Raw genomic sequence first — 10,609 nt, 5'->3', positions numbered from 1 at the left:
CAAGGGGAAACCCAGCTGTATAACCATGATGGAAAGGGAGTATTTCTACTGAATGTTATTTTGGGTGGATCTTCACTGTAGGGTTAGCCTGGGCTCTTGCCTTAGAGTTGGTCTTAACCTTCCCTTTTTTTACAGTGGGAAGCTGTCAGCCAGGTTAATTAGGCTTACCAGGGTAGGAGGCTAAAAATGTGGCTGATCCTTTCGGAGTGACTCACTTTGTGTGGAGGGCACAGACGCTGGGGGGCTGAAGCTCCTAAGCTCTTGCTTTCCCTCATGGAAAAGAGCAGCTCTGTGCACCAGAGCCATCAGGCACCCACCGCCCTGCTCCTAGCGGCTGCGGAGGTGAACGTGCACCCAAACACTGGACCAAACACTGTGCTGAAAATAACGGTGCCTGGTATGTCTCTTCTCCAGCTGCCCAGCCGTGAGCAGATTGCTCCCACTAGCAAAGCAGTGTACTGTAAAACCTCCGAGTAAGGACAGGGAGCACCATATCCATCTCTCAGTCTGTGGCCTGTCTGCCACAATTTAGTGACTGTAAAGCATGGATCTGAGTCAATGTTCCCCAAAGCATTTTGATGCTCTGATCTCACCAGAATAATAGGAAAAAAAATCACTGTGTGTGAAAACACTTGCAGATACAAGCTGGGGTCTTTTTTTATATTAGGAGATTAACTACCTATGATTTTGTTATCGGTGACCACAGGAGAGGTGCTTCTCACCCGCGATTACATGGTTAGACACAACAGCTGCACCAGCTGATTCCCTCCGATTTAGGTGTCTGATTTTTAGATGTTTAAATTGCAGCACAGGGCTCTGTCCTGCCTGATCAGAGCCGTCAGCCCTTGAAGGGATGCTGCTCCGCTGGGAATCTGCCCTGTGCTTCGGAAGCGCAAACCCTTGGAAAATGCGACCAGGATTGCCGCGGTCCCTCAGCGTTTTACAGGCGCGTCCGCGCCGTACAGCTGCGGGCCAGGAGCTTGCTAACACGCCGTGTCGTGCTGATCCTGCCGGTGCCACTGGCACGTTGGGAGGCTGCCGGGAGCAGGCAGGGGCACGGCGGCGGCTCTCCCCCCGGTGAGCCTGCCACCGCGAGCAGGCAGCGCTCGCACACGGCTCGCCGCACGCCTCAGGCTGCCGGGCTCTGTGTTTTTGAAGCCTGAGTCGCTTTGCTTTAGTACAACAGCAGAAATTCCTCTTAGCACAGCACCTGGCAGGCTCGGTGCTGTTAGTGGAGAGGTGGAAGCTGCCAGCTCCCGGGGTTGGGGCGGGGGAAGCTCTGTGCTCGGCAGGATCCGGCCCTAAGGGCGCAGGAGAAAATGCTGCAGGCAGGAGAGAGTGCTGCGGATATCCCAGGTTGGGCGGCACAGGCTGTACCCGAACCGCTTGCCGGGAAGCAGCGCAGCGCTGGAGTTTCACCCTGGCACAACCCACGCGCCCGTGCCGGCCGCCGCGGGCTCCCCAGCCCTCCTCCGGGATACTGATTCATCCCAGCTCCAGAGGAGGAGACACACTGTAGCTGGGGCTTGTCCTTGCTGGAGGCAGGGGAGCGCGGCCGGCCCGAGCCACTCCTCCAGCGGGGCGGCGGGCCGAGGCGAGCCGGGCCGCGCCGTGCAGCGGCGGGCCGTGCCGAGCCGAGCCGAGCCGAGCCGTGCCGGCCGGCGGGATTGGCTGCCTGGGCTCGCGGGGCCGGCGCAGCTGCCAGGTGGATGTGCGAGGCCACGGCTGCCGGGAGGTGTTTCGCGGTGCCCGGCTGTCACCAGCGCGTAAACGCGGCGGACGCTGCCTGTGGAGCAGAGGCTGTTTCTGCGGGGTTTTTCCCTCTTCCCCCCCCCTTCCCCCATCCAGGGCTGGAAGCGGGATCAGTGCACCTGGGACTGCTATGCCCACGGAAATCTGCCGAGCGGTGGGAATGCACGCCATCTCGGACCTGCGCTCCTCGCAGACGGTGCGGCTGCTCAGCAAGGGGCCGGAGTATCTGCGGCGGCAGCTGGAGGCCGGCACCCCGGGCCGGAGGAGCGCCGTGGAGCGGCTGGCGGCCGATAAGGCCAAGTACGTGAAAAGCCAGCAGGTAACGAGCAGCAAGCAGGAGCCCGCGAGGGTGCCCGGCTCCGCGTCGGAGAGCAGCGGCGAGAGCTGCTCGGCGGAGCGCGAGGCGGCGGGCCGGGCGCGCGGCGGCGGCGGGCCGGGCCCCCCGGGGCCGGAGGCGGCCGGCGGGGCGGCGTGCACCCGCCGGGCCCCGCCACCGCCGCCGCGCGGGCCCCCCGCCGCCCGCCGCAGCCACCCCCGGAGGCAGCTGCGGCCCGACTCCCTGGTCATCTACCGCCAGAAGTGCGAGTTCGTGCGCGGCCAGGGCCAGGGCGGCCCGCGGGGCAGCGTGGTGCGGAGGCTGCTCCACGGGCCCCCAAAGGAGAAGCCCAGCGTGATCATGGAGGCGGCCAGCGGCGCGGAGAGCAGGGAGCCCGGCTGCGACGACCACGAGCCGAGCGAGCCCGGCGAGCGCCCACGGGAGCGCGAGAGACCCCCGGAGCTGCCGCCCGCTCCTGCGGAGGCCCGGGAGGTGAGGCGGGGCGGCCTCCACCGCTCCCGCTCGGACATCAGCTCTCGCTACTCCAAGTCCTTCTCCGAGTTCGACACCTTCTTCAAGTACTGCGGCCTCGACGCGGAGGTCATCGAGGACCTCGGCCGGGAGAACTTCTCCGCCGTTTCCGACGGCGTCTCCTTCAAGGTGCGCAGCGTCAGCGTGGCGACGTCCGAAAGCGACTTCACGAGGCACAGCGGGGACGACGGCCTGCTGGAGGACGAGCTGGCCGAGCAGGTGCCCAGCAGCACCTCCGTCGTCGAGCGCAACGCCCGCATAATCAAGTGGCTCTACACCTGCAAGAAAGCCAAGGAGGCCCACGCGGCGCGCCGGGAGCTGGCCTGACGGCGCTGCGGCCGGGGCGCTCAAGGTGTGTGCGCGCGTGTGTGCGTGTAAAGCCTCGCCTGCGCAGGTTATACGCGTCTGTTTTCTCTTGCTCTTTCCCGTGATTTTTCTTGGTTTGTTTTAGCCCTTTGAGGAGGGCTAAACAAGGGGCTGTTATCCCCTTGTTTTCTCCAGTTTCTGCTACATTAAATGTGAGGAAAACCTTAGAAAATTATTCAACCCTTAATTGTGGTTGCTTAGATAAAACGGACTGAACTGAAACTATTAATGGTTAGGAGTGCACTGTATGTATACTGCACCGTCAGAGCTTCCCCCTCCACGCTCTCGCTCGCTCTCTTCCCCTCTTTTGCTTGCAACAAACCATCAGGCACGTTAAGTAGGGTCAGCGTCCCCAGCAACCAGTTCTCCCCACAGCTTCTGTCTGGGACCGTAAAAGCTTGCTGAGGCTGACCTCCTTGCATTTCAGAGGCTTTCAGTTTTCTGTCCTGTTTGGTTTGAGTGGACCTCGCTCTCCTGAAGTGGGAGAAGCTTTGTGGGTTTCACTGTGTGGTTTGGCACCGGCAGCTGGCAGTCGGCTGTGTGGTTCGCCCTGCATAGAGAGATACTGTACTGTCTTAAACGAAAGATAATGCAAACATGACACAGCCAGGTTTGGAGATCGATTACTCCACATAAATAAGTAGGCCAAACTTAGCCCAGGAAAAAGCTGGTTTTAGAAAAAGCTGTGCTAGTGCTTCCTTTGAATCTGATCTACTGAAAAGAAATATATTCTAGTATTCCCAATACATGAAGCTCTTTGAATAGGCACTATGCTTACAATGTGGTATTTAAAAGTTGCCTCTTGAGATGAAAGATTGCAAAGATTGCATGCATACTTTCTTGCAGTTCATAATCTATGTATTGAAAGGATATCATTTAGTGTAGATACAGTTGCTGATAGTGAATTTGGGCCTTATGAACATGAAGAAATGTAATGCTTGGGTCTTTTTCTTACATGGACATGGGGCTGTCATTCCTGATTCCTTTAATCTATATAATGTAAATATATATATATATATAACTTACTTGAAATAATTTTAAATTACATGCAATTTGTATCACTTTTAAAATCTGGATATTTCTCAAGAGACAATTTTCTTCCTGAGCGTAGAGGGAAGAAGAAGGGAAATGAACACATTTTCACACAAACATTTTAAGCCCTTCGAGATAAGAGTGGTTGTCAGGTAACAGGCTGACAACTTACACAAGCGTTGTTATGTGACAAAGCCTTCCCCAAATTAAGTTACAGAGAAGAAAGAGCTCTCCTGAGCTGATCATTCCTCCTTGCTCATCCTTCTGTGATAAAAGGAAAGGGAGATACAGAAAACAAAATGATGCAGGCAGTGGTTTGCAAAGCTTCCTGCAGCTATCAGCTTGTCACAACGCTGCACACAGAAGGCAGTGCTCGCTTTCTTCCACTGTGAACAGGGGCCTCATGACAAAAACAGCCCCACTTCCATGAAGAAAGATGAAATTAAAAGCATGTTGGCTCCTGAAGGTCCCTGCCAGTGCATGGTGACAGCCGCAGTTGTCACCGCGGGTCCAGCTGGAGCCCCCTCAGGAGAGCAGGTTTGGGCCCTTTTCCTGTTTATTTGCGGGGTGCTCGGGGTGTCCAGCACCACAGCTGAGACGAGATCACAACGACCACCCCAAGATGTCTGGAGCAGGAAGAGGCAAAGGATGGAAAGGGGCTTCCTGCAGGACCAGGGAGGCTTTTCCTGGGACTGAGCCCCAGAGCAGCCCCATAGCTTGTGCTGCAGTGGCACATCAGCTGCTGCCTGGCCCTCTTGCCTGGCCTGAATCCACAGACAAAAAGGGTCAGGGTCTACTTGACTGGGCCCTCCAAAGTCCTCTCTGCTGATAAGCCTGAGAGCAAACCTTAGAAAAACAAACAAACAAAAAAAGCTTTTCATTGCCCTGGGGGCAATGAAATGGGGGAAAGGACCAGACGCAGCAGGAATCAAGCTGGAGGAGTTTGTGATTGTCACTGCTGTTTTAGGACAGTCAAAATTCTGGCTGATGTAACTTCACATCTGCTCAGTCAGTGTCATTTTGGGGGTAAATGTCTAAGACAAAATGGCAGTTCAGAAAGGATGCTGTTCATAGCACATAGCCTAACAGAGTAGTGAAAATACTTGCATGGAGTAAGTACCAGCTGTATTCAAGCAACAGGTGAAGTCATTCTGCAATAATTTTAACATCTAGAAATACCTATTTTAGAGTTGCTTTTCCCCTGGCTGTTCTATAACCCTAGAAATGGTGCAATTTACCATTTAAACTGAAATTATAGTCACAGTAGAACATGAGGGAGGGCTTTACACTGGCAGCAATGTTCTTTGGTACCATTATTTTTGGCAGTCTAGGAAACACTAATCCTCAGAGTTCATATTATAAGCCTAATTTTAAACATCCCAGGGCTGCCTCTCAGCAGATATATGTCAGTAATAGAGCTATCATTATTTCCAGCTTAATTTCTGAAAACTGAGAAAGTACTTATCCATTAGGCCACAGAACCAGAAAGGTCAGCTAAAAATATCAGCACACAGTGCCCAGAATAAAGGCCAAGAGTGACCAAGAGTTACCATTAGTTAAATATTACAGTTATAATGCGGAATTTAAGCTAAGAGTGATTATCACACCACAGTCTCCAAATGGAGAGTTGTGATATTTGTGTTTCTTGTATACCCAAATGCTAATTTTTTCTTTCAGTGCTACACTTTCTTTGACAATGGGCCATCAGGTTTGATATCTAAATGGTTTTATTATATTCACATATTTTGCTTTATGTAGTTTGCTTAGTTGTTATTAACTGGCAATGGACTCATGTATGCTAAGGGACTAATATGAGGAAACCTACTGCATGTAAGGCGATGTAGTCTCCTTGGAGCTTGTGAGCCACAGTCTAAAGACCAAATGAGGCACCTCATTTTGCACAGAGGCTTGAAAATTGCTGCACTTGTTTGTAAAAGAGAAGCAGAGAGCTTTTTTTCTAAAATCCAGCATTCATTACGTGTAAAACACCTTTTCAAAACTGCAGGGTTTTTATGGGCCAGTGAACATTCTATTAATATTTTATGCTCTCAGCTTAATTTTTCATGAATTCTTCTGGGCCAGGTGGGGCGCTATGTAAATAAAACAGCTGCTTGAAGCATCAAGTTCCGTAACACATTTGTTTCATCAGAGTGATTATTGCAAAGTCTAAGCATGGGTTGTGAGCTTCAAAAAAGTCCTCAGTGAGATGGGCATCACTGTTTCACTGCATGAAGTTGCCTAAATTCACCTCTGGAATTCATTTTGATTGGCTCCTCTCACTGTTAATCCTGACTGGCTCTAAGAAGCCACCGTACATCCTCCTTCCTTATTTGAGTTCAGATTATTCAGTCTTGAGTTTCAAAACCATTCAATTGTTCATTATTCAAATGGAAATCCAATGGGAAAAGAACTGATCATGTTGGCAATAACCAACTGAATAAAAGTTTAAGAGTATCACTTTATGCCTGTCTGATGTGATAAATAAGGATGCTCTTTTTTTTTTCTTTATTTAGGATCCCTGTCTTGGAAGATGAACAACAGCAAACACAGGAAGGAACTTTTCCTCTTCTGGCTCATGACTACTTTGTCCAAGTTTAGCATTTTCTTATTGCCTCATTCCCTCTCCCCTGTCCCCAGGCAGCCTCACTCTTTGCCACAAACACAGGGATGTTCAAGAGCACAACAAGAAGAAGTAGAGGTTGGGAACTGTGCCACAGCGGAGAGCAGGAAGTGAAAGTTCCCAGAAAAGCAAAGCATGGTTGCTATCTACAACAGACCTTAACATTCAGCAGCAGATCACCACCCCCGGATGCCATGCGGGGATATGACAGAAGGTTTGCGTTGCACACCCATCTCTTTGCAGCGATGCATGTGTCAGCAGTGATGGGAGGAGAAAGTGGGAATGAGATGGCAATGACCCCTGGGTCAGGCGTTCCTTGCAGGCAGACAGGCTCCACCCGGCCATTCAAAGGCACTGTCTTTCTAGGGCTGTTTAAACATGGCTCAGCCTGACATCATTAGACACTATTTGCCTGGCTGGTGAGGGCTAATATGGCAGCTTTATCTGGGATACTTAGTAAATATGCTGTAAGCTAAAACCCTGCCAAGCCTCTGTTTCTTCAAGAGTGTCCAAACCAAGTTAGAATACCTTGTATCCATCTAGTCTGCTCAGTAGCTTGCTCAGCCAGCTTTTTAATTCAGATGCTGAATTAAAAACTTTGCCTAAAGTTTGTTCAGGAGCACAATTCTAAGAAACAGGTAGTCCAAAATCAGAGATGATTTTGTGTGGATATTACATTGCTCCAAAATAGTGGAATTTACATTTACACAGACTCCTTGACTTGGTTTGCAACATGTCTCTGATGCTGCCAGAGTGGGTTGTATTTCAGCATTTGGAAGCCTTCGATTTAACATCTTTAATTTTTTGCAGCGCAAGTAAAGGGCTTATAGAATCACATTAGCAAATTACATCCCAGGCATGGGATGTAGCATGGGTCTGGAGTAGCACTGTGCAGGAAGGCATACTAGGACACAGGCAAAACCATGCCAGAAAAAAGTTGGGATGGGGTAAGACCCCAAGTATAGATAGCAACTTACTCAATATCATCACTAAAGTAGTAATACTTCATTTGAAATGGACAAGCTAAATATATTTTTAAAATTGACTAGAAGTACTTTGTATCATCACTGTAGTGAATGGATCCTTTGCAGATCACAGAATTTGCTGGCTATGCCTTAGATATTTACCTCAGTCAGTCATTACTTACTAAAAACTGCCTTACACCAAAGTGTTTATTTGCAAATATTATAAACTACCAAAAGAAATCAAACAGAAAGCCAGATCTGTGATGGCTGCCCTGAAGTCAAAGGAGCAACAACTAGAACTTAGAGTGCTGCAGAGGTGAAAAGTTTACTTTGTGTTACCATGGATATAGTGTCCTGTTTGCAGCACTGGACTTTACCTGGCTGTCAGACCTGTACTGTAACGAGTCCAGAAAAATGAGATTTCATTCTCCACATTCCAGTAGGGTTATACATAGCCAGCGCTAAGCTAACAGTGCTTGCCGTGTTCTGACCCATAACAGCTGCCAGCACATCAGGGTGGAAGCATAAATAAATTAACCACTTGAGGTGCATTTATAAGTGTTTGTTAGTCTTGGTGAATAAGTCTGTGCAAGTGAGAAGGGCAGGAGTGAACCAAAACAATTGTGTAAAGCATTAATTGTAGGAAGAACAGTTTTCTATTTTAAATTCTACAAACTCCATGCGCTGACAGACTTGCCCTTTAAGTGCTTATCACATGTTTCAGTTGATATCAGTGAAATTCACAGCAAGGTTGCCTGGTTGAATTTACATCTGTCTTCAATGTGCTTTTCAGTCACTGGATAGTTATTTCTCAATTACAGTAACTGTTTGAGAATGCAGGGCATTTGTCTTTATTGTTTTAGTGTTATATGCTAAGGTCTACATGTCTGAAGTTGTCTAGATAGATAGATAGATAACACTTCCAGATAAAATAATTGTTGAGCCTGCTTTACACTTAGCAGAAAACTAAGCAGTTTGCATTATTGAGCTTCTGCAGACTTAGAGGGAAGCTAGTACATGGGGATATTTTTGTTAAATAATTAAATTTTGTGTGTATTTGTTACATTTTTATTAAAGAATGATTCTTGGAAAACTACATCTCAGGATGCTGCTAATAGGATAAGATTTATGCACTGAAGGTGCAGTTTTTAAGGAACACAATCTACATTTATTAGTCAGGAACATAACCTGGTATATCTGTACTTCTCATGCTTATTTTGTAAGGTACTGTACCATATAATTATTTAAATGCTTTTGTCAAAAGCTAATGACTTCTTTTCCTTGAAAATACATATTAATGCCTGTAGACAGCTTGGAGTTCAGGAAAAATCTTTTGCCTTACAAATCAGTGCTTCACCACAATAGAAGAGAATTGTTTTGCTTTGTTTCCAGAGAAAGATTTTTAGTTTAATTTTCAAACTTATATTTGTTTATTGTTTTTTTTCTATCAGAAGTTCTAGAAAGTTAAGATGATTCTGCCAGGAAGAAATGGGAGGATGCATTGGTAGTGGATTTTAAATGGTAGGAAGGAAGGTATTTAATTTGTCTGAAAATACAGATCATCAGCCTTGTTCAAAATCAGGGAAGATTTTTTGATAGATATTAGTGAAATCAGAATTGGCCTGTTTCTGATTTCTTTTAATCCCACTTTCTAACTTTATGCACTATTTAACAGTGCTGTGGTGATTTTTCACACTGATAGTAGCAAAATTTAACTGTCTTTGTTCAAACTTTCATAGGAACCCTAAACTCTCCATGGCATTATTTACTTCAGAGAAGATTTGGACTTCTCTGAGATCTTTCCCTGATAAGCTATACATTCTCTTTCTTTAAAAATCTGCTGGATAGGCTAATAGCCTACCTTTCCTAGTATACCAGGAAGACAGTAGCTGACAATCCTTCTTTCTCCATAAATCTTGGGAATTGATATCTTCAGTTCTTATTCCACAGCAGTAGGAGCACTATTCTTCCTCAGGTCCTGTTACTGTTACATGCTTTTCTTTCCTTTTTGGGGTGTTTCAGTCATATCCCTCAAAATGAGAAAAAATGTTAATTTTATCCATTTTCTATCAATTACCATATTTTTTCTTCTGTTTAATTATAAAAGACGTGTGATTTGGAAGAGGATTTCTTTCTGTAAAGTGGGCTGTTGTGGAATGAGCAAAAGCTTTGCTGATCGAGTTAGGATTAGTCTTCTTGAAAACCTAAAATCAGGGCTGAGGGTGAAGACAAGTCATAAACTGAACAGTTTTGTTTAACCAGAGCTGTGTAAACTTAAATAGTCAAATGTGAGTGCAAGTGTGCAGTGCTAACATCTATTTATACCCCAGTGTTTCAAAATGCACTATTACTGTGACAAGGGGCAAGGTCCGTGGCTATAGCACAACAGGTGAAAGATAGTCTGTTTTTTATGGCCTAGAAGCTACTATTTGCAGTAAAGGCATTGGATGGAGTCTGTAATTCTTGTAATATAGTGTAAATATTAATATACAGGACTCTCTAAGTAACAGGTACAGATTATTTTATAAAATGTGTATTAATGTTTCAAGGCATATAAGTCCTCATGCTTTGTGAAATCAGCTGAGCATCATATTGATGGGGATTAAGGAGAAGCTTTCTCCTGGGAGCAGGTCATCCTGTGTTGCCTGCTGTAAGGTTTTTTTCATCCTTTTTTGAATGCTGTGAAGTCAAGTACTGGTCAGATCTAGTATGGAAGTTTCTAAGTTGCTATGTTTATTTTCATACAAAAAAACCTGTATATTACTGAATGCATATAAATAAAAATGCAACACTGGAAATTAATAGTTTTTGCTTGAAAATATATACTTTTATTTTGCTGTTTCCATTAGGGTACTATTACTTTAAAGCCAGGATCTCATTACCAAATTAGTTTCTCTGCAAGTGAGCCTGCTATTAAATGGCTGTGAACACATTTAAGTGTGGCTACTTCCCTGGACCATACCAAGGCCCTGGATAAGAAGTAGAGCAGGGAATCTCTTAAGGAGATAGCACTGAAGGTAACTTTTA

At 46.8% G+C, this 10,609-nt stretch overlaps 1 protein-coding gene across 2 annotated transcripts; it reads left to right on the top strand.

Moving 5' to 3' along the window:
- Positions 1 to 1,882: 1,882 nt before the first annotated feature.
- FAM110C (family with sequence similarity 110 member C) lies at positions 1,883 to 10,329 on the top strand. 2 transcript variants are annotated; one of them, XR_009957784.1, is made up of 3 exons: positions 1,883 to 2,951; positions 5,675 to 5,705; positions 6,511 to 10,329. XR_009957784.1 is itself a non-coding variant. In XM_062571133.1 (2 exons), the coding sequence occupies exon 1, from the start codon at positions 1,883 to 1,885 to the stop codon at positions 2,924 to 2,926; it is 1,044 nt and encodes a 347-aa protein (XP_062427117.1). In that variant the 3' UTR covers positions 2,927 to 2,951; positions 6,511 to 10,329. The 2 variants fall into 2 exon arrangements, 1 of the variants encoding a protein (XP_062427117.1); XM_062571133.1 differs by lacking the exon at positions 5,675 to 5,705.
- Positions 10,330 to 10,609: the final 280 nt, after the last annotated feature.

This window comes from Rhea pennata, chromosome 3 (genome assembly GCF_028389875.1).
Source record: "Rhea pennata isolate bPtePen1 chromosome 3, bPtePen1.pri, whole genome shotgun sequence".
Classification (NCBI taxonomy): Eukaryota; Metazoa; Chordata; class Aves; order Rheiformes; family Rheidae; genus Rhea; species Rhea pennata.
Note: the sequence above shows the minus strand (reverse complement) of the source record. Positions and strands in the feature narration are given on the sequence as shown.